At 39.2% G+C, this 24,772-nt stretch overlaps 1 protein-coding gene across 1 annotated transcript; it reads left to right on the forward strand.

Moving 5' to 3' along the window:
* Positions 1-331: 331 nt before the first annotated feature.
* pnn (pinin, desmosome associated protein) lies at positions 332-22,383 on the forward strand. Its single transcript, XM_072568859.1, has 9 exons — positions 332-487; positions 2,736-2,807; positions 3,109-3,177; positions 8,894-8,966; positions 11,555-11,649; positions 12,197-12,272; positions 14,065-14,220; positions 14,301-14,439; positions 20,751-22,383. Exons 1-9 carry the CDS (start codon positions 375-377, stop codon positions 21,878-21,880), a joined length of 1,923 nt encoding a protein of 640 aa, XP_072424960.1. The 5' UTR covers positions 332-374; the 3' UTR covers positions 21,881-22,383.
* The last annotated feature ends 2,389 nt before the right edge of the window (positions 22,384-24,772 follow it).

Here is a 24,772-nt window from a genome sequence, read left to right on the forward strand (position 1 = left end):
CAGGCAAAAGCCCTTCATCAGGAATAAAGCTTTATACTTGGATGCTGTTTGAACTGCTGTGCTCTTCCAGCACCACTAATCCAGAAATAGCAAATTTACCGACTGGGCTGCCTGTTTAAAAATATTTTTGAGGTGTTTGGCTTCGTCTCTAACACCCCTGACTCTTGAAACAGTCACTGAGGCTGTCCTCAGCATGAAATCACTGATTGGCCAGTGCCCTGGGCTTCGGCCATTTGATTGGACTTTATACAGAGATTGAACAGCGGTGACTGGCGCTTTAGTTTGTCTATCACTAATAGTAGGCGGGTCGATAGTGGAATGGGTGGAGCCTGGCCTGTTCCCAGAGTGCTGTGCGCACGACGGTGAAAGCAAAGATGGCGGTGGCGGTGAGAAGTTTGCAGGATCAACTGGAGAAAGCGAAGGAAAGTTTGAAGAATGTGGACGAGAACATTCGGAAGCTGACTGGCCGGGACCCGAATGACCTCAGGTAACCGCCTTTCAGCCTTCGGCACCTCAGGTTTGGCCGCCATGGCCTCGTCATTCTCCGCTTTACATCCACAGGGCCGCCAGGTGGCCGGGCCCGGGCTTATCCCCGGCAGGGCAGGGATAAGCGTCGAAACGAATCCACGGGGAGGGAGAGTTGGAGGCCGAACCCTGGGACTGACTCCGGGATTGACTCCAGTGGGATCCCACACGTTGGTCCATCTGGCCGCTTCCCTCAGGCCCGTTCTTGGGCCTCGCCGCCTCTCGGCAAGCAGGCCCCATGGCCGGCGTAACCGTGGGAATCGCCAGCGGAAGAATGTCCCAGCTTTGGGGGGAGGCTGGGGGCCATCAATCCCTTTAGTGAACGGAGGAAGTGGCGAGAGGGTATCAGCCCAATTCGATGGCCACTGCTCTCAACACATGTTGACGATTGAAACGTGCAGAACGCCCTCCCCCTTGCACACATGCACGGCTGTGAAATACTCCCTTCTGTATTCGCTTTTCGCGGTTACTAACAGATTCCCGCGTTTAAGGATCTCACTCACCCCATCATAGAACCAATTCGCGACGGGTTAAAGAACCCCAGTAATTAAGAGGTGGATTCGTAATTAGTCAAATTTCGGGGTAACCAATTGTAAACTGGGGAGTTTCATCATAAATGTTTCTGCTTCTTTGAATACATGGGGACCAAGATAAATGTGGCCAGTAAATGGGATTTTCTGTAGAAAGTATCGAGTCACTTTCCGCTTTGTACCAAAACACCACTAAAAAAAATTGGTTTTCTTGATTTTAGTGTACTTACTGATGCACTTATTTAATGACACCATGAAGTTTTGAAACATGGTTGCTGAATGATAGAAAGTCAAACTCTTTTTTTCGATTGTTTGTCCGAAAGTAGGAATTGGAGAAAACTATTGAATACAAAATAACAGTTTCTTCCCTGTCCCATTCCATCTCCACAACTCGTGTGTTTTCTGAAATAGTCCCAGAGCTCAGTGTTGGCGAATTTGACATCAGCTCGGTTCTTTAAATATGTTTTTCTCATCTTCAGAGAATTGAAAGGTATCTTTGTGTTAGATCTTTTTAAAATGTTGGATGAGTGCTTTACAAAAGGGCACTGTAATCATAATTCATTAAAGCCCAGAGTGATGACTGCACAGGGTGTTTGTTGTGGCTGAGTCAGTAATGATTGTTGATCAATATTTTCATATTGTGGTAGAGTAACTGGAAGGAGTAGGCAAAGTCAATCTGATCAATAACAAAAGCACAAAGATTTTAGTACCAAAAGTATATCAAGGTTCAACCTAACTAAAAGTTTATTAAGATACATTGCAAAAAACTAAATAGTCATTTTTGGGAGGGGAGGGAAATACTAGGTTGCTTTCTTGCCAGTATTTGGCTCAAGCCATCTGACGTCTGTAATTTTAATGGGCGGATGGTAAGACGCCAAGATGATCATGAGGCTTACCAGTTGAATGTATATTGACATTCAAATTAAGGTTAACCTCATCGTTTGAGATTATGTTGGGTGGCATTACGTTTAGAGTTCTGCAAGAGTTTGGGGAAGTCATATTGGAACTGATCAGGCAGAAGTGGGTCGAAATCTCATTGAATTCATGGTATTAAAGGCTATAGGAAGAGAAGCAAGAAAGGAGAAAATAAGCTTATTGTGACAGTGGTAGCTGAAAATGTGTTGCTGGAAAAGCGCAGCAGGTCAGGCAGCATTCAAGGAACAGGAGAATCAACGTTTCGGGCATCAGGCCTTCTTCAGGACAGTGGTAGAGAAAGCTTAAATGGTCAACTGTATTGAAAGTCTTAGACTCAAAGGGATGATTTCATTGAAGTCATTGGTGATCATGAACAGGATTGACTGCAATCTGAAGGGATGAGTGATAAGTCAAATAGAGACAGATGGTAAGAGGAAAACTCCTTTCTGTTGTTTCCTTGTTTGCCATTTCATCCGTTATGTTCAAAGGGGTTTTTCAGTGGATTGTTGGTAGAGTTTGCCATTATTTTTATTTAATATTTTTATTTAATGCATCTTTTTGCTAAATCTTTGTTTCCTCATCAAAAGTCAAGTGGTATCTTTAGAGCTATTGCATTCCCTTCTGTGGGTGAAGATCATCGATATTAGTTACAAGTTGCAAAGGTCTTTCTCACTTCCAGAATATTTTCTTATAGTTTATTCTATACAAAATCCCCTATTGGGTAGACTTTAGCACTTGTTAATTCAAATTTATTTTTAAATACAGGCCCGGCCAAGCTAGGCGGCTATCCATCGCAGGTCCTGGTGGAGGTAGGGGACGTGGGCTTGGATTACTGAGGTAAGATTGGAATTCTTTACCTGTTTCCTTACCTGCCTTCACGTTTTCATTGGTAGAATGGAATCTTATGCTATGTTGTATATTCTAAAGTTAAAAGATTTGCATTTTGTTTTATAAATGTCCAAAGTAAGATTTCAGTTTAGAATGTGATTTTGTTTGATCTTATTGGCATGTATTTAGCTTTAGTTTGCAATTTGCTGTGAAGTTTTAATTTGTGATGCTTTTTTTTTAAAAGAAGAAAATTTTAAAAATAAAAGAACTTGCTGCAAATAACTCTACTGTTATTTTCTTACTTAAATAGACGTGGACTCTCTGACAGCGGAGGAGGTCCCCCAGCTAAACAGAGAGATTTAGATGGGGCACTCAGCAGGTACGTTATCTTTTATCATAAACCCTTCCAGTGTGACATTAGACTTTGTGCAGTCCTCTGCAAGAATTATACAGTCAAAACAACTGCTTATTGCACTGACTTGAGAGTTAGTGTTTTGGATATGTTTAATTTTGAATGAGTATTCTGTCCAAAAATAAAGTAGGGATGCCGAGGTGAATTCTTGCTTAGTAAATTCAAATAAGTAGCCCTTCTGTTTTGTACCATATCTAGGCTTGGCAAAAAGAGTAACCTGAATTTCATTATTAATTTCCACAGAAGAATCCTTATGACATCTTTTCAAAATATAGTAAAATTAATCTACCAAAGAATCCACAAAATTTGGGCAAGTGGTTAATGGTATCTTTATTCAGTCATTCTTGAGACAAGTATGCGTATTTTTAATGTGTTTTCCAAGTTTCTTCTCCAATATATTCAGTAACATAATTGAAGTATACAACACAAAAGGAAGTCATCAATCTCTATCCAACTAACTCCAGTTTCTAGTCCTCAGTCCGTTCACTGAACGGATGTGGGTGGCATTGGCTGGGCAGCATTCATTGACCATCCCCAATTATCCAAAGGACAGTTAAGAGTCAACCACATTGCGGTGAGTCTGAAATCACTTGTAGGCCATACCAGGTAAGGATTGTAGTCTCCTTCCCTCAAGAATATTAGTGAACCAAGTGGGTATTTCCTGACAAATTAACAGTGGTTTGATGGTGGTCATTGGACCATTGCAGATTTTTATTAAATTCAAATCCTACTATCTACTGCGGTGGGATTCAAACCTGTGTCCTGGGTTAGCAGTCTAGCAATTAATATCGTTTGACCATCGCTTCCCCCAAAACTATTATAGTGCCCATTATGCTTTCTTAATCATATTTTCTACTTGCTCTGCTATCTTCAGGGATTTGTCAGCGTGTACATCAAGGCCCCATTGTTCCTCTATCTTAATCTAACCCTTGTTTTGTTTTGTTTTCCTTCATTAATGGCTGTAATAGCAATTCTATTAAGCAAATGTCAAAATTATCTTGGGCTTCTCACATTTCGAATCCTTCACACTTGTTAAACACTCTTATAAGACTGCTTTGACTAACCTGATGAAGTTAAGTTTGTAAAATTAATAAGCAGGAGGAGGCAGTTGCATAGTGGTAATGTCACTACTGGAGACACCCTCCTCATTCCTGAAGAAGGGCTTATGCCTGAAACGTCGATTCTCCTTCTCCTTTGATGCTGCCTGACCTGCTGCGCTTTTCCAGCAACACATTTTTAAGCTCTGATCCCCAGCATCTGCAATCCGCACTTTCTCCTATGTCACTACTAGTAGTCCAGCATGCGGACACAGGTTCAGTCCCACTATATCAATTTCAATTAAATAATTGAATTAATAAAATTAAAATATAAAGTCACTTTCAGTGTTGGTGATATGAATCTTTTAAATCAATTGTTATAAAAACAGATTTGATTTATGAATGTCCTTCAGGAATGATTCTGCTAATCCTACCTGGTCTGGCCTCCATGTAATTCCAGATCCACAATGATTGACTGACTGATTCTGAAAAACTCAAGCAAGTCATATGATTCAGCTAGTTAAGAAAAGACAGTAAATGCTACTTTTCCACTGCGTCCCACTTCACATGAAAGTAATTTTTAAGACTTGCTTGAACAATTCATTGAATAATATTGCAAGATCCACAATGGAATTTTGAGTCAAATTTGCAATAAATGGCATAAGCTTTGAGTACAACTCCCTGACCTGTACTCAAAAGTAACCTTTGGAGTAAAGGAGTCATAGTAATCACATTACTGTCATAGTATGGGTACCTAGTAAAGTAATATGACTAATGATACACAATGGCACATCACATTCCTTCCTGCACGTGTCCATGCTGAATGTAGATGACCAAAAAGATACCTAGAAAATAGGAGCATAGTATGTGTACTCTATTTCTCAAGTCTATTCCACTACTCAATGTGAGCATGGTTGATCATCTGACTAAGTACAGTGTTCTTGCTTTTGCCCGACATCCTTTGAAGCTTTTAGTCTGAAGAATTATATCTTCTCTTGAAAACCTGGTGTTTGGGCCTCAGCTGTTTCTGTAGCAGAGAATTCCACTTTTTTTTTCCTCCCCCTCCACCAATCTATTGCCATTCAAATAATAATCTGCTTTTTTTTGTTTTTGCTACCAAAGTGGATAACCTTGCATTAACTACATTATGCTTCATCTGCCATGCGTTTGCCTACTCACTGAAGTTGTCCAAATCAAACTAAAATTATCTAACAATAAAAAAAGTATGCTGTTGAGGAAGCTTTTGAGCTAGAAGGCATTTCCTGGGATCTGAATTGCACTGAAGGTTGCCGAATCAGCGACTGTATTGAAATTCTATAGTTGTCGGTCCTAATTCCATTAAATCTTTTTAATTAGGATAAATTTATGTTCATTGAAAACCCTGTATTTTTAATGTATATGTATTTTTGTATGGACTTTTATAAAAATCTTTCCACAACCTGATTTCAGTTGATTATCTATATTGTTAGCTTGGACCTTTCTACGTACGTTTTAGATTAGATTCTCTATTTATTTTTTAAAAGTTGATACAAACTTCACCAACTTGATATCACATTGCCAACCCCAGGTTTCCTTTGTACAATAATTTATCTATCTTAAACACTTCAAAAGGCAGTTAAGTCAATTAAACATTGCAAGATTTGAGTGTACATCGGCCAGAACTGCCTAAGGCTTGTATACTTCCCCAAAGACAATCATGACCTAATTGTGATTTTATAGCAGATGACAGATTTCTGGTCACTTTTGCTAGTGCAAACACTATTTCTAGGTTTTTTAAAGTTAATTTAAAATTCCAAACTGCCATTATGGGATTGAACTTGTCATCTATGAAATATAAATTTGTCTTTGGATGATATGTGTAGAACCTCAGGAAATGGGGGACGTATTTAGTGAGTAGTTTGCATCCGTGTTTACTGTGGAGAAAGATAAAGCTAGAGAACTTGGGGAAATAAATGGCGACACCTTGAGTCCATATTACAAAGATGGTGGTGCTGGACATCTAAATGTGTAGAGGTGAATAAATCCTGAGGACCTTATCAGGTATACCCTAGAGAAGTGATTGCTGGGCCCTTTGACGTATTTGTATCATTGATAGCCGCCGGTGAGGTTTGGGAAGATTGAAGGTCGGCTAACAAAGTGCCACTATTTAAGAAAGGTGATCAGGAAAAGCCAGGGAACTATAAGCCGGTGAGTCTGACATCAGTGATGGGCAAGTTATCGGAGGGGATCCTGGGACAAGAATTACATGTATTTGGAAAGGCAAGGGCTGATAGTCTGCATGGTAGTCTGTGTGGGAAATTGTCTGTCTAATTTGATTTGAGTTTTTTGAAGAAGTAGTGAATAGGTTTGAGGGCAGAGCTATGGATGTGATCTATATGGACTTCAGTAAGGCTTTTGACAAGGTTCCTCATGGCAGACTGGTTAGAAAGGATATATTGCATGGAATACATGAGAACTAGCCATTTGGATGCAGAACTGGCTCGAAGATAGAAGTCAGATGGTGGTGGAGGGTTGCTTTTCGTAATGGAGGCCTGTGATCAGTGGTGTGCCACGAGGATCAGTGTTGGGTCCACTGCTTTGTGTCATTTGTGTAAATGATTTGGATGTGAACATATGACTTATGACGAGTAAGCTTGCAGATTGCACCTAAATTGGTAGAGTAGTGGACAGCCAAGAAGGTTACCTCCGAATATAAGGGGACCATGATCTGATAGGTCAAGGAGTGGCGGATGGAATTTAAATTAAATAAATGAGGTGCTGCCTTTTGGAAAGGCAAATGAGGACATGACTTCTGCACCTTAATGGTAAGGTCCTGAGGAGTGTTGTTGAACAAAGTGCAGGTTTGTAGTTCCTTGAAAGTAGAGTCGCAGGTAGACAGAATAGTGAAGGTGGTGTTCAGCATGCTTGCCTTTATTGGTCAGTACATTGAGTATAGGAATTGGGATGTCATGGTGCGGCTGTACATGGCATTGATTAGGCCACCTTTGGAATACTGCATTCAATTTTGATCCATCGGCTACAGGAAGGATGTTGTGAAACTTGAAAGGGTTCAGAAAAAATTAATAAGAATGTTGCCAGGGTTGGAGAGGCTGAATAGGCTGGGACTATTTTCCCTGGAGCGTCAGAGGCTGAGGGTTGACCTTCTAGAGGTTTATAAATGTGAGGAGCATGGGTATGGTAAATAGCCAATGTCTTTTCCCCAGGGTAGCAGTCCAAAACTAGAGGACATAGGGGAAAGATATACAAGGGATCTAAGGAGCAACTTTTCACACATCGGTTGGTGTCTGTATGGAACAAGGAGATGAGTGAGGCTGGTACAATGACAACACTTAAAAGGCATCTGGGTTTGTACCGATACAGGCTAAGGGCTGCCAAATGGGATTAGATACATTGGGATGTCTGGTCAGTGTGGACTATTAATCATGTTTTCTGTAAAAGCGTTATCCTTTTCTGTTTTCTCACCCCAAACTACCACTATTTTAAGGACTCCCCAGGAACAGTAGCAAATTCCTCCTCCCCCCCCCCCAAGAATATTGATTCCCTTCCAATTTACATGTAGGTCACTTCTACCCTGAAGAGACCCCAAAAGTGTGAAACCTTGCCCCCTTCATCAGCTCCTCAGCTACGCATTCATCTGCAATATCCTCCTTGGCTTGAGCAGATCTAAAAGCAGTTTTTTTCTTCCCAAAGGGCACAATTTAGCATGTCTGTAGACCCTTTTGGGAAAAGTATCTTCACTGAGGTCTATTTGCGTTAAGCCAAGCTATTTTTCGAAGAGCCTGAACGAATTATAGTTGACCCAAAATGTCCTTTTTTCAAAAAACCAGTTGGTCCTGAGATCAAGGATTCCTGACTTGTATGTCTTCCTGAATATTGCACCTCCAAATTCAATATTCCCACACTTAATGTTACCCTTCATGTCAACTGCATCCAAGGTGTGAAGTTACTCTACATACCACAAAATATTTGGAACTGCATTCCTGATGAAGGGCTCCTGCCCAAAATGTCGATTCTCCTGCTCCTTGGATGCTACCTGACCTGCTGTGCTTTTCCAGCACCACTCTAATCTTGACTCTGATCTCCAACACCGGCAGTCCTCGCTTTTGTCTTGGAACTATCTTCAGCTATTTAAGTTCGATACACTAATGCTAAATTCTGTATTTTTAATTAGCTGATCTCTCACGTACGGTCTTCTGAAATTCTCAGCTGTGTAATCAGCATGCAGACTTGCATCTACTCTTACCAAATCAGGCCTACCATGCCCACATCATATTTATGAACAAACAAATCAGCAACAAGATTTGGAATTGTTTCCAAAAGAACAGCTAATCATCACTGGAAATGTGCAACATTCAACAAGAATCAGACCCTTTTTTTTTTCTGCTAGAAAATAAAAATAATTATTTCATCCCACTGTGCCTCTTGATGATCAAATCATACTTGAGGAGCTGTGGGTGCTTCATATCTGTAGTCTGATTATAATAGAAACATGTCGACAAAAGTCAAAGTTCAGCATTTAGATTTTAGTGTAGGCTGCAAAAAAATGCACTATGTAGAAGTGATAATGTTTTTGCTGCATGCAAAATAAGAGTCAAGTGCATGAATAAATTATATTTCAAAATCCAATTGGTGCTCTCTTTTAATAGGCTGGGAGATCGTCGATCTAGGAGAGAGTCACGTCAAGACAGCGACGCAGAGGATGATGAAGATACAAAAAAGGTATTGCTTAATTGCAAAATAAAACTTCTGCTCATTATTGATTCAGTTGATAGATAATTTGTACCTTTTTATTCATTCATTGAATGTGGAAAGTGGCAAGGATTTATTTCTCATTCCTCACAACCCTGGAGGAGATGTGGCGAGTTCACTTCTTGAACCACTGCAGTTCCTCGGGGCATAGGGATTGATACCCACAGTGCTGTTGGGGAGTTCCAGACATCTGACTGAGTGACAATTGGAAGTGACGATATACTTCCAATTGGGGATAGTGTAGGATGTGGGCTGGAACTTGCAAATGATTGTTCCTATGCATCTGCTTGCCTTTCTAGTTCAAAGATTTCCAAATCCTTATCCACTGTGACCCCATTTCGTGTCTTGAAAATGATCGAGCCCTCCTTGATGAGAATAGACATCTAATGATGTGGGAAATTGGGGCAGAGCACTGACAGCCATATCTGCCTTAGAGCTCGGTACAACAGCAAATACAGCCCCGTAAACCCTGCAGGCGACTCCTAACCTACATCTGTCAGCTTCTCAAAATTGAGGGAATTGTAATACTGATTAGTTGAGCAATAGCTTAACACTATGTATGATGCTGAGAGTATGACTGAAAACATCATCACCATCCCAAGGTGAATCTTGTCCTAAGGGATGGATGCCAGTCAATCAGGTTGCTTTCTCCTGGATAGTGTTGTGCTGCGTGAATATTGTTGTAACTATACCTCCATTTGAGTGGTGAAAATGTTATGCTTGTGGTTCTTGAACTTTAGAATTCTATAAAGAACAAAATCCCAGACATAGCAATTGGCTGAACCACAAACTTATTAAATCCTTTTAAATGCTCCTAAATCCCTGATATAACACAACATCTTGATCTGATTCACCTTATTTTAAGTCCCTCTGCTCTTCCCGAAAGTTCCATCACCATGACTTGTTAGGGGAAAAAGCTTTGACATAAAATCTCACACTTCAGTCCAAACCTTACTTAATTTGGTGATGGTTATGCCATTGAATGTAAAGGGGCAATGTCTAGATTCTCTTGTTGTGCTGGTCAATGACCATCTTCTTGTGTAGCCTGATTGTTGCTCACCACTTAACTACCCAAGCTATCATGTTATCCTGACCAGTTGTGTCTCACTGCGTGAATCGCAAATGGCGCTGTCCAGTATACTGTGTAATCAATAGTGAACACCCTACTTCTGACCTTACGATGGACTTGTATGGTAATTGATGTAACTGAAAATGTTTGGGTTCAGGACATTACCTTGATAACCTGCAAGAATCTCCTGGGAGTGAGATGATTGACTTCCAACTACCATAACCACCTTCCTTTGTGCTAGCTAGACTCTAGCCAGTGGAGGATTTTTCCCCCATTGACTATTGTGTTTTTAGCATTCCTTGTTGTCAGACTTGGTTGAATGTGGCTTTAAGGACTGTCAGTTTCACATCACCCCTGAAGTTCTGCTCCTCTTCTGTGCTTGGATGAATATTGTAACTAGGTTAGCTACTGAGTGGTACTAACAATGCAAAATGAAGATTATTGAGCAGCTTACTGCTGGACTTGTCAGCAATATGATGTCTTTTTTGACTCAGCCAGTTCAGTCAATGCAGGTGATAACCAGTCACGTTTGGTGATAGACCTTTGAATCCCTCACCAAGAGCACATTCTGTGCCCTACATCCTCTGTGTGCTTCAAGTTGGTTGGATTGGTAGATATGAATTAGCAGGAGATTTCCTTGCTAATATTTGACTTGCGGCCATAAGATTGTGGCAGCTGGCGTGAATGTTGAGGACTACCATGCCAACTTGTTTTTGATTCTGTCCCACTGTTGCAGTCCTGGAGGGGTCTTTCATGCCCCTGGAACAAGACATACCAGGGATGCGTTGATGATTTCTTAAACATTGCCGTAATTATGGAAACATATTGTAGACAATGTCAGGCTATTTCGTCATTAGACTGTAGTGCATCTCTCTCAATTTGATACAAACCTGCAAATGTAGATAGGGAGGACTTTACAGGTTTGCTTATATGGTGATCTCTAAGGCAGAAATTGTGCTGTGTCCCAACTTTCTCCTGTCTCTCTCAGATCACCGTTCATCAGATCTCACCGAGGGAACCACGAATCAGGCTATTCCCCAGATCTTTGTAAAATTCAGTACAGACATGACAATATTAACTCCAAAGTTGCCTTGGTAGACTTCAGCTAGACAGGAGCTTTGCAAGCAAGTAGATTTTGGATGTCAGTGAAGAAATGTATTTTTAAAAAATGAAAGAACAATGGATGCTTGAATTCCAAAAGAAAAATAAAATTGCTGCAGAAACTCAGCGAGTCTGGCAGCATCTGTGGAGAGAAAGAAAACTTAACATTTTGGTCCTAGTGACTCATCTTCAGAACTGATTCTACAATCTGTTCTGAAGAATTCTGGTAGGTTCCACTAAAATGCTGTCATAATTGAACTGCCTACTCGCAATCAGAGTACAGGGTCTATTGCTATAGAAGTGTCTCCAGTGACTTGGCTTTTCCCATTAAAAAGATAGTGACAAATTTTTGCTGAAGTGGAATTATTAATTTCACTGTTCTTTATAGCCAGCGTTGCAGTCTTCTGTTGTTGCTACCTCCAAAGAAAGAACACGCCGAGACCTTATTCAAGATCAAACAATGGATGAAAAGGGCAAAGAAAGGTATCTCTACTTCACAGTATAGTGGTCAAAAATTAACCTCTTTGGAACTTATTACGAAAAAGACTTCGCACATTTTCTAGATGATATTTGGTTTCAACTTCTGTTTCTATTTATGTATAGAGTATGTACAAGGAGGATAAATAGCACTCCAGTCTTGGGCCAGTGTAATTTACTAGTCTGCACCGGTGTAAACTAAAGCTACAAATTGTATAAATCTGATTTTTTTTTGTGTGTGTGTGCAATAGTAACCAAACGGTTTTACTTGGCTATGAGCACTGAATTCAAAGCTGAACTGGAAGTGGTTTGAGCAGTTGTTGTTAACGCATTTTGTTTTTTAAGAATAACTATTTACTGTTAACTCAAATGTTGTTAGTCAGAAGTCCTACTGCTAGAGGAGTGTTTAATGGTTTAAAAACTCTACAACCCCAGGAATAAATTGTAATCTCATGCTTGATGAATCTATTTTGCAGTATATTCTTGACAAGTTTTTGGTCCAATTCCAAAGCACCAAGTACAAAGTGTCTAATTGCTGTCTTCTACTTAATAGGAATCGGCGGATGTTTGGCCTGTTGATGGGTACACTGCAAAAATTCAAACAGGAATCTAATGTTGCAACTGAGAGGGTATATTTTTCTTTGTATTTGCTCTTCACTTTCTGGATTTTGCATCGAGAATTTGGTTCCTGATTATTACAGTACAACAACGGTATCCAAAAATATTTCAGATAAATCAAAATAGAGTGCAACAGATGTCATTATGAATCAGTTTCTACCTCAAAGATGCATGTACACAATCTTTGTAACTTTTTAAATTATGGCAAGCTAGAATGTGTCTCAAATTTTGTTCCAGTCCCATGCAGTGTTCTGTCTCCAGGCAGATGAAAACTGCGATTATTATATTTGCTGTGATTTAGTGAGGATCAGGGTTATTATTTACCATGAACAGTAGATCTGGACCAGTTCAGAATGACATGCTGTATTAGTTAAATGCAACATTAATGAAGAGCATCTATTTCCATGTTCACTTTACAGTAATTTTTAATGAAATGCTGAGCCGCAGTTTAAATTTGAATCAGAGGTGTAATGTACATATTTTAACTGTGCTGAGTGGCTCTAAATGATGCCATGTGAATAATTATTTGGATTTTGCCAGTCAGGAAGTGCTCCCCATAGGGAGAGATTTAATGACAAATAATGATTCAGATCCTGAAAACTTACAAAATATTCTCGCTCGCTAAAACTAATTGTTGTATCACTTGATGAATTTGAACATGGCCCAAGGATGATAGGACAGAGTGCTGACTCGCTCTTTTCTGGTCCCCCAGATCCATTCATAAAATGTTGACTTCAATTTCTGTCTGAACTGTGCTAATGATTTCAGTGGTGTTTCTCAAAGATTCAAACAAACTAAATATTTGATAGTGTGCTGAATAACTGTCATGCCAAAAAATGTTCCTTTGTCCAGTGGTGATTCTTGGGCTCACTTTAAGCACTTCAATTAGTGTATTGTTTCTTAGATTGCAGCTCGTTGTCCAAGGCGACATGTAAGTTTACTTAAAAATTATTCTGTACGGCTGTATAATCCGTAACTTCATTACATTGGTGATCTCTGAAGGTTTTGGTTGATTCTTCAGAAATCCTATTGATTCAAACGTTTTTGTATCATTCTACAGTGTACCAATCTGTGCTATTTAAGTTCAGTACAAGTTGTGCATCGCATTGAACCTAAAGGCTTTGTTAGAAGATGTTACCTACCTATGACACACACACACACACACACACACACAATGCTAGTATGTTGAATAAGTTGTCGGCATACTTAAGCATTGATGCAACTGAAAGATGTGTGTTTGCCTCTGGTGCCCTTGAATAATGTCTGTCTTAATGGCAGTTTGGCCACACTTGACCATGAAGATTGACTGCATTGTTCATTCTACTTAAATGTACAAATTTGGTGATTTTATGGTTATTACTTGCATTTAAGATATGTTAACAAAATCTTTGCAGTGTTTAACAGTTTTCTGTGCTATTATCAGAGTAAGTTAAGAGAAAGCTAGACATGAAATTCTGGTGATAATATGAATGGCAAGATGCAGCTGGCATAAAATTACTCTTCTGAATTAAATTTATTTTGATGTGGAGGTGCTGGTGTTGGACTGGGGTGGGCAAAGTCAGAAGTCACTCGACACCAGGTTATAGTCCAGCAGGTTTATTTGAAATCACAAGCTTTTGGATTGCTGCTCCATTGAATAAGGAGCAGTGCTCTGAATGCTTGTGATTTAAAATAAACCTCTTAGGCTAAACATGGTGTCGTGTGATTTGTGATTTCTTGTTTTAAATTCTCAGATATGAGCAGTGTAGAGTTGAGGTTGAAAATTCTTGAGTTTTGATGCTTTTTTTTTCCCCTTACCAACAGCAAAAAAGACGTCAGGAAATAGAGCAGAAACTTGAAGTGCAAGCTGAAGAAGAACGTAAACAAGTAGAAAATGAAAGGAGAGAATTATTTGAAGAGCGTCGTGCTAAACAAACTGAGCTAAGACTTCTAGAACAAAAAGTGGAACTGGCCCAGTTGGTAGGAATTTGTTGTCTGCATAGGAAATTTGTGAATTTTGCATTCGCTTGATCTTTAATGTTTCTTCCTTTTTCAAACAGCAAGATGTATGGAATGAACATAATTTAAAAATAATCAAGTACATCAGAACCAAGACAAAGCCTCATTTATTTTATATACCTGGTAAACATTGTCCAGCTACTCAAAAGCTTTTGGATGAATCCCAAAGGAAGATGAATGGTAAGTGTTTTTACAGTAGAATTACAGATAATGCCTTACCTGAAGCCAGTTTAAATCATGTAATTTCAGAAATGTAGCTTGCTAAACAAAATAAAATTTTGAGTTGTGATCATTTTTTTTCTGGTTCATGGTTGTCACTGGTTCATGTATAGAAACAGGATTTGCAGAATGGCCAGTGTACAGTTATTCTAAAGAAAGAGACTAGCAAGTTATTAAGATGCAAGGCCAAGTGTGACCCAAGTGCAGGCACTCTTTTTGAAAATCTTATAATGGAAAAGACAGGTGCTGAGTGTAAGATCAAAATATAATGTGGTGGGTATAAGATATTTGCAGTTCAGAAGTTGTAAAGGGATAGCTATTTATTGACTAATAACTAGAGAATGATTGTGTTTGAAAGGGAGAAAGGAGCTTTTTGTGGCCTCAAGGTGAAAGGGATTGTTTTGAGGTGACATTTCTTTTGTCCCCCATTTGGAGTGTGCTAGTAGGGCTGCCAAAATATTGGAACAGTATTAAATCTAGACAGATTTGGGCCTTGCACAATTTCATTACTAAGATATAGTGTGTGTAAAGAAATGTTTGTGTTAAAGACCAAATCAAGTTTAAGAGCAGCAAGTCCAGAGGACAATTTAAGGGTATTATCTTGTGCTACAGAAGTCTCAACTTGAATTCTTGGTAGCTCAGCAATTGGTTTTCTATCAAGAATCTGTGATTTTTTTTAAATGTCTGTATTTAGAAATTCTGTTTTTAATAGGAAACAACCTATTAAAATCATTAATGTTTATTCAAATGAGAATGAAATGGAATATGCGGAGGACAGACTGCAGAGAGAAAAATTCGTTAAACCCCTGAACAATGGATATTAATGATGATATGAGGGGAGCTGAGATTGTTTACATGGTTGAGAATGCAAAGTTAGAATATTCTTTAAAGGAATGAAGGTATGGATACAAGCAAGAGTTAGCAAGCAAGAACAGTGAACTATTCTCATACTGTGCAATCAAAGGGTCCTTCAAACATCACTCATCCAACACCTTCACCCCCCCCCCCCCCCCCAAATAAACAGATTATGTTCTATAAATGAAAATGTCTTTTTATAGCCTTACAAGGGATTGCGTTAAATTCATGTGGCGCTGGAAAAGCACAGCAGGTCAGGCAGCATCTGAGGAGCAGGAGGATCGATATTTCGGGCATAAACTCTTCATCGTGAAATGTCGATTCTTCTACTCCTTGGATGCTGCCTGGCCTGTGATTTTTCTATTGCCACACATTTCAACTCTGATCCCCAGCATCTGCAGTCCCCATTTTCTCCTGCATTAAACTGATATCTACCATGTAGTTTTCATGGTAAGTTCCAAAGGTGACCAGTTCAGTTGAGAGAATTCCTGGCATCTAAGCAATCTTTCAGAAATATTCTTTCATGATCAGAGGTTCATTTAAACAGAAACAGTATGTTCATATAAAATCTAGGCAGTATTTTGGAGCACTCTTTAACATATGTGGCTTTAGAAGCAATTTGAAGGAACATCAGAGTCAGAATGTGTAATGCTGATTTGGGGGATTAATTTCAGGAGTGATAATCTTTAGTTTTAAAGAGACCAGAGGCAATAGAACTTTTTTTACCCAGAACACACAAAGCTAAGAGGACATTTGATAGTCTGTTTAGAATATGAAAACGTTTTTGGTGGTTTGACAGGGAAACTCTTGTCTGAATCAGTCACAAGTGGTTTCAGAGTTAAATGCTAAAGGATAACTGTTAGAAAGGTTTCATACAGTACTTTTGCAACTTGAGATATCCCACAAGAAAGCATTTTGGAAGTGCAATCATGAAGTAGGGAAACATTGAATCCAGTACATACACTGCAAGATCCCACAGATAAATGATCAGATAATCTTCTGTCGTGGTGACAGTTGAAAGAAAAATGTTGGCCATAACCTATTTGCAAAATACCCAGAATGTTTTACCCCTACCTGATAAGTCTGGCCAGTCCGCAATTAAAAGATGAAATCTCAAACTTTGACACTTATTGCTGTATTGAACAGTAGACATTGTTTGTTTAAATTTTATGGAGTGACCCATGTTGCTAGGAATGATAATGAGCCCAAAGATTATAAAAGTTGTCCAGAGGCTTGTTTAGCATAGAATGTAGTTGAAGTTGCAGGTATTGGATTTGGGTTTTGATGGTTCAAGCAGAGGGTGGCCTTAACACAGCAATCTGAACCTCAAAGCTGTTACCTTTGTTCTGTTAGAGTTTTCTTTGGTACTATTCACTATTGAGCACTCTTTAACATTTACTGGTAGATTTTCTAAGCACTTCAAGAGCAGTTGGTTTTGAATAATCCTTGTTCAAATAACTTGTTTTGAATTATGTACTGTTTTATCATTTTATTTCTGTGTAAACATTAAGAGCTATATATATGAATTGATTCCTTTTAAGACTTTCAAGGGTTAGTGACTAAGAAGAAATTCTTTTATTTCCATCCAAGTGGGCGATCACTTATCTGTACCTCCCACGTTCTGAGAATTCCAACACAGTAGGAATCTTTTCTCTCAGCAACTACACTATCAGCCCCTTCTCAATCTAAAGTTTCAATGAAATCTCTTGTCATTCTTTTAACTCTTAAAAAGTGTAGGTCCATCTTACTGAATCTTTCCTCATAACACAACATGCTTTTTTCACATTTATAATCCATTGACCAATTTTTATGCATGCTCACTTAACTATTGCCAGTTTCTAAGATTTTGTTGATAGGGGTTATTTTCCCTTGAGCGTCAGAGACTGAAGGGTGACCATTAGAAGTTTATAAAATCATGAGGTGCATCGATAGTGTGAACAGCTAAGGTATTTTTCCCAAGGTTGGGCATCCAAAACTAGAGGGCATAGGTTTAATGTAAGAAGGTGGAGGGATGATTTAAAGGAAACCTGTTGGGCAGTTTTTTTTCCACAAAGCAATGCATATATGGAACGAACTGCCAGAGGAAGTGAAGGAGGCTGGTACAATTTGTGTTTAAAAGGCATCTAGATGTGTAAGTGAATAGGAAGGGTTTCGAATGATATGTGCTAAATGCTGGCAAATAGGACTAGATTAATCTAGGATACCTGGTCAGCATGGACAAGTTGGAACGAAGGGTTTGTTTCCATGCTTTATAGTTCTACGACTCTATCTGGGCTAGCTCTTGATCTATGCAGCTCGCCAATCTTTTTATGTTTAAACCATCCTAAAATCCTGAGCCACAGATGGAGACAAAAGCAGGTGCACCATGGAATGCATCTTTGAGAGTTACAAAATGGCTCCTTAGAAGTTTGCCACAGCTTTGCTATTGACTAGCTTTTACCTTTTTTTTTTCCACTGCACATTAGTGAAAGTGTCTTTGTAATTTTGAATAAAAGCAATTACTAAGATAACACTTACTTCAGACCCCAATTTCTCACTCAAACTGGATGTGAAGTTCAGTCGTGTCCTGTTCATTTTTATCTAGTGGATCCTTTTGCTATGCGGTCATTACTTAATTGTGTCTCATTGCAGATTACTAAATCTAAAGTAACCTGTTCCATGATTGTTTCTAAAATGTATTGTTCTCAGAAATTCACCTGAATTCACTGTGAATACACTCATCCTCAAAGCTACATTTGCTGATTCAATTCATTCAAACTGTATGAAAATTAAAATCATGATTATTTTCGTTAGCCATTCCTGTCAATGACTTTCCTTTTTAATGTTTGGATATTCTGAGCCAAGATCATTTCTCACTTTGACTTGATCTCCTCCTTTGCTTATAGTGCTACATATCTCCTTTTCTTCCTCTTCTGATTTATTCAGGTCCCAACCATGTTCACTTTGCAACTTTGTCTCTGCATTGGCTATTGCATCACACTTGGTATTTCTATTTTTGCAACCAAATCATCTGTCTGGTCATAAAGAGCCTTTAGTTCTGTCCCTTTATCAATTTTCTTTATTCCGATCTTATTTGCTGTGGCAGCCTTACGTTTATGTTCTGCCCATTCCTGTAAGAATTGGTCTTGTTAGCTACATTGGTAGCCTATGGCATTGTCTTGTCTTTATCTGTCTAAAGTTTCTAAATCTTCTCTCCTTGAAACCATTTGCATCCCCTCCCTAAACATTGTGGTTTTAAACTGCACGCCTAGTATCTAATTTGCCAGGCAAAAGTGATTCCTGATGAAGGGCTTTTGCCCGAAACATCGATTTTTTTATTTTTTTTTTTTTTTGTTTTTTTTTTTCCTTGCTCCTCATGCTGCCTGACCTGCTGTGCTTTTCCAACACCACTCTAATCTAGAATCTAATTTGCCAGGCTTACGATTCTTCCATGCCAAGTTTTAAACCACACATTCATCTGTTGTTTCGTTTTTACTGTCAGTTTACTTGGGGCTTGAGTAATGATTCAGGAATTTCTACCCTTTGTACTTCAATCCTGAAACACTCTGCAGAAAGTCTGTCTTAATCCTACCAATGGTCAGTGATAATAATTGGTTCCTTTCCCTTTCTCCCCATGGTACCAGGCAAGCAGCAGTTTTCTGGACTTTCTCATTCTAAGGTAGAGAACGTGGTGTTTCCTACCAGTACACTGCCCTCTCCAAAAAAAAACACCATCACTGCTACCATCATTACTACCCTCCCCAAAACCCCTTGAATGGCCACTGCATCATGATGCTATGGTCAATTTGCTCAACCTTCCTGCAGTGTTTGCTCCTCTTCACAGACTGCATGCATATCAAACCTGTTGGATGATTTGAAAGGGCTGAATCTCACCTTCAGACCCTCTAGAAGCCTATACCTACTACTTCAGTTTAGAAAGGACAAAAGTTTTTGGATGTCCTTGGTTAGCCTGATAACTTTCAATCTAAACCTCAATGTTGGACTTGACCTTTTGGTAAGGCAGGACCAATGATTGTCATATTTAGCCTCATAGATGCAATTGTAGTCACCGCTGCTTATGTAAATCTACAATATTTTTTTTAGTTCAGTTTCATAAATTGCCCTGAGACTTGAATATGCAGTACTTAGGTTCTAAGGCTGTTGGCATATTTACTAGGTTACCGCATCTTTCCCCACAGTTATACAGTAACTTTAAATAAGAGTATTGCTAAAATAAAATTGCTGTATCATTTTAAAGTGCTGAGTGAGACTCGTGGGAGACCTTGGCTGTATATTTAACATTGTCTAGTTGATTGAATTTTGAATTTGTTGTAACAAATGGATTCAAAAGTACCAGAACAATCTATTTCTACACCTCAGTGTTTCAAGGTTTCATTTCACACTGTTTGGTGCAATTCTTAATATTCATCTTGTTATGCACGGCCTGTTACAAGGAAGTAGTGAAAATATTTCTAAAAATTATCAGAGGAGTACAGGACTTTGTATTAAAGAGTCAAACCCTAATTTTTTTTTTAAGTGCCCTATTCTTAATTCCTCAGTCTAATGTTTGTGACTGACAGATTTTGACTAGATTTATGCATAGGGTATTGCAAGTTTAATGACTTAATTAGGTAACTATTGACTAATTTGATAGTAATTCTTCTTCTACTGCAGTCATCTTTAATAGCACAAATTTTAGTTCCTTAAGTGTATATTAATACTTTAAAGATGCATGATTCAATACTGAATCTTCCAAGTTCCAGTCCTGTTCCCTCACTGAGGACATGTTTTTATTCAATGAGATGCAAAATGAAATCTGACCACTTGAAACAGTTTCTCTTACTCAATTTAGAATGCCTCTCTTTCTTTGACTTAAAATGATAGTTCTTTCTCTTAAAATAAATTTAACCCATTCATATTTGATTTTGTTTTGGAGCAAACAGTGATTTCAGAATGACAAACTATAAAATAAAGTGCTGGAAGGTCTGGTATCATTGGGGAGTTACAGGAACTGTTTATTCCTGTCGGGCAGTTCTTCAGATGTTTGCAAAATTATTGCAGGTTTTCATAATGCACTGGAAATAAATGTGTAGAAAGGGTATGTTTTCATTTTTGGAAGGTGTGCAATGCATGTCCTGTTTCCCTTCCCCCTTCGCTGTTTGCATTTGTAATCTGTTTGCTACAACTATGTTGCCCCTATAAATATCTAATTGTTTAAGAAGCAAGAAAACTAGCTGATCTTTGTAATGGACATCTCTCATAATCAAGCTAGGAATATGGCCTATAACATGGATATCAATTTGAACAGAATCTAATTAATATGATCTTTTATCATCTCTTATGTTCCCTGCACCACCACTATGATTTATTTCTTTTTGATATGGTGCTACATTATATTTAAGTCTTGTATGCAAGTTTGTTTATTTTTGAATCTTCAGGTATTTTTGAACACAGGCGTCTGGAGTTTGCAGATCAAATTAACAGAATGGAAGTTAGACCTAGACGTCAGTCACTGAAGGAAAAAGAACAGCGAGAGGTGCAGAAGGAAGAGCAACAAAACGAGGAACAGGAGGGTAAGGTGGCTCACCATGAAGAGGTGGAGGATTTGGGTAACCAGAATAATGATGTAGAAATGGAGGCAGCAGAAGAGGAAGTTGAAGTAGTTGCAGTTAAAAGTGTAGAGAAACAGCAGGACAAGGAGCAAGAAGTGGAGGCTGAGGAGGAGGAGGTAGAGGAGGGGGAAAACAACAGCCAGCCAGAGAGTATGCCTGTTGATGATAAGGAAGTAAGCCAAAATGTAGAGAATGATCAGGATATGGTGGAGGAAGTAGATGAGTGTAGGGAGGAGAGAGTAGAAGAGGTTTCTAAGGAACCTGAGCCTGTGCCTGAGCCAGAACCTGAATTGGAGCCAGAACCTGAACCCAAGCCAGTACCTGAGTTGAAATACAAACTGGAATCCGAACCCAAGCCTGAACCTGAGCTTGAATGTTCGGTTGGGAATGAGCCAGCACAAAGTCCTGTAAACACTCAGCCAGTGGATTTACAAGTGGAACCAGTTAGGGTGTCACCAAGGAAAAGCACAAGTAGGAGCAAGAGTAGTAGCAGGAGTAAAAGCAGAGGTCGTGAGAAGACAAAGAGTAAAAGTCACAGTCGGAGTAGCAGTAGCACCAGCTCGAGTAGTAGTTCAAGTACCAGTAGCAGTGGCAGTAGCTCGAGCAGTGGTAGCAGTAGTAGAAGCAGTTCCAGCACTAGCAGTAGCAGTGGCAGTAGTAGCAGAGATAGCAGCAGTAGCACTAGCAGCAGTAGTGAGAGTCGAAGTAGAAGTCGTAGTCGGGGTCACAGCAGGGACAGAAAGCGGAGGAGGAGCTCAGATCGAAAGCGTAGAGTTACTTCAAATGCAGACAAAGACCGTAAGTCATCAAAACCCAGTAGCAAAGATTTAAAAGGATCCAGGGAAAAAGGGTCACGGTTAGATAGGAAGAGATCTATAACAGAAAGTCATTCAGGCAAAAGATCTTCACGGACTGAAAGAGATCATAAATTGGACAGGAAAGACAAAAAACACTAATTCACAGGAGACTGAAAAAGAAAGAATGACTTTAGGAAGGCTATGTACAATGTACCTGATAAAAGGAGAGATGTTTTCTTTCAGCTGGAGGATAAAGCCGCCTTAAGTCTTGCTTGCTGTATAGTACTTTTATTTGAAAACCATGAGACTTAAAATTGCCATTCGACCCTGTACTTTTACAATGTTTTGTATGCACATGTTTCTCTGATTATAATTAAAGAGTATTTCTCAAGATGGCGTTGTATGGAAATATTGTACTAAACTTCATAGAAGGGCTAGCCTTCCTCTCTTTTCAGTGTTTTTAAATCTGTTGTATTCGACCAATGATGCAGTTCTGTACAGTTGCAATTCCAGGGGGAAAAGATGTCATCTGAACATTGTTAATTCTTAGTGTAAAGATGGTTGTCTTTGAATATGTACTATACAGTTCCTTTATGTAGAATTAAATGTACATTTTAAAGAGTGAAAACTGTTTGTCTTTCTATTAAAATGTTTCTACAGAATTTGTGATATATTGAAAGTCCTTGACTCATGAAACAAAGAAATCACTCCTAAACAACAGACTTGCAAAGTTAGTAGTTTGAGAGATTTAAATACCACCACTTTAATAGTTGAGTGCATAATTGCATATAGCCAGGAAGATCCCAAATTTGGTTTGAACTCAGTTGATTAATCTTGGTTGGGATAATTAATCTTCCGTGTCCTATAACTGGAGAGAGGAAAAATTAGTTGGTGTTGCCCTCTTAATCACCCTTCTATGATAGTATTTATATATGCACATCTTTAGGGTGCACTTGCTTTTCGTCATTTAACTGATTTGGATGTGAACTAGGTTTGGTTAGTAAGTTTGCAGATAACACCAAAATTGGAGGTGCACTAGACAGCTAAGAAGGTTATCTCCAAGTACAGCATGATCTTAATTACGTGGGCCACTGGGCTGAGGAGTAGCAGGTGGCATTTAATTTGGATAAATGTGAGATGCTGCATTTTGGAAAGACAAATCAGGACAGGACTTTTACATTTAATAGTAAAGAGCTGGGGAGTGCAAGTTCATAATTTCTTGTAAGTGAAATCGCAGGTATTTAGGATAATGAAAAATGTTTTTCCAAGGTTTGTAGCTCAGGTTGAGGTTTAGGGTGTAGGATTGCTCACTGAGCTGTAGGTTTGATATCCAGACATTTCATTACCTGGCTAGGTAACATCATCAGTGGTGACCTCCAAGTGAAGCTGTTGTCTCCTGCTTTCTATTTATATCTTTCTCCTGGATGGGGTTCCTGGGGTTTGTGGCGATGTCAATACCTGTTTGTTTTCTGAGGGGTTGATAGATGGTGTCTAGATTTATGTGTTTGTTTATGGCATTGTGGTTACCATACATCAAAGAAGTTTCAGAAATGACAGCCAGACTACTGAAACCCCTCGGAATCCTAGTAGTACACAAACCCACCAACACTCTCAAACAAAAACTAACAAACTTAAAAGACCCAGTACAACCCATGGACAAAACCAACGTCGTCTACAAAATGGACTGCCACAAACACTACGTAGGACAAACAAGAAGAAAGTTAGCCACCAGGATACACGAACACCAGCTAGCCACAAAAAGACACGACCCTCTCTCCCTTGTAGCCCTACACACAGAGGAAAAAAACCACCATTTCGACTGGGACAATACATCTATCCCGGGACAGGCTAGGCAAAGACATGCTAGAGAATTCCCAGAGGCCTGGCACTCCAACCACAACGCCATAAACAAACACATAGATCTAGATACCATCTATCAACCCCTCAGAAAACAAACAGGTATTGACATCACCACAAACCCCAGGAACCCGATCCAGGAGAAAGATATAAATAGAAAGCAGGAGACAACAGCTTCGCTTCACTTGGAGGTTGCCACTGATGATGTTACCTAGCCAGGTAATGAAATGGCTAGAAATCAAACCTACAGCTCAGTGAGCAAACCTACACCCTAAAGTGAAAAAAGTGTTTGGTAAGCTTGCCTTTTAGTGGTTCGTGCTTTGAGTATAGGAATTGGGAGGTCATGTGGCTGTAGAAGGCATTGGATAGGTCACTTTCGGAGTACTGCTTGCAGTTCTTGACTCCCTGCAACAGAAAGGATGTTATGAAACTTGAAAGGGTTCAGAAAAGATTTACAAGGAGTAGAGGGCCTAAGCTATAGAGAGGCTGAAGAGACTGGGGCCATTTTCACTGGAGTGTTGGAGGCTGAGGGGTGACCTTATTGAGGTTTATAAAATCATGAGTGGCATGGATAGGGTGAATAGCCAAGTCTTTTCCCCAGGGTAAGGGAGTCCAAAACTAGAGGACATAGATTTAAGATGAGAGGAAAAAGATTTATGAGAGACCTAAGGGGCAATTGTTTTCACACAGCAGTTGGTGTATGTCTGAAATGAGCTGCCAGAGGAAGTGGTAAAGGCTGGTACAGTTACCAACTTTTAAAAGGCATTTAGATGGTTATAAGAATAGGAAGGGTTTAGAGGGATATGGGCCAAATACTGGCAAATGGGGCTACATTAATTTAGGATATCTGGTTGGTATAGACGAGTTGGACCGAAGGGTCTCTTTCTGTGTTGTGCAACTCTGACTCTAACTGTCAATTTTCTTGATTTTTGTGATCCAATATCATGTTGACATTGTGTTAGATTGAAGATTTGAAACTACCCAACATGCTTCCATAAAGAGGGAAACTCAATTACTTGGTAAAACCTGGTGCATATTATGTATGAAGATTTGAGGCTTTTTTTTTTGAGTGCGGCTTTGACCCTGTAGCTAATCCTACAAAGAGGTCTTTGTTTACTGGAAGACTGAAACTTTGTTAAGAAATTGTACTTAACCATCTAAAATAAATTGCTGAGGGAAACTAATTGCTTATCA

This window comes from Chiloscyllium punctatum, chromosome 4, assembly GCF_047496795.1.
Source record: "Chiloscyllium punctatum isolate Juve2018m chromosome 4, sChiPun1.3, whole genome shotgun sequence".
NCBI lineage: Eukaryota > Metazoa > Chordata > Chondrichthyes > Orectolobiformes > Hemiscylliidae > Chiloscyllium > Chiloscyllium punctatum.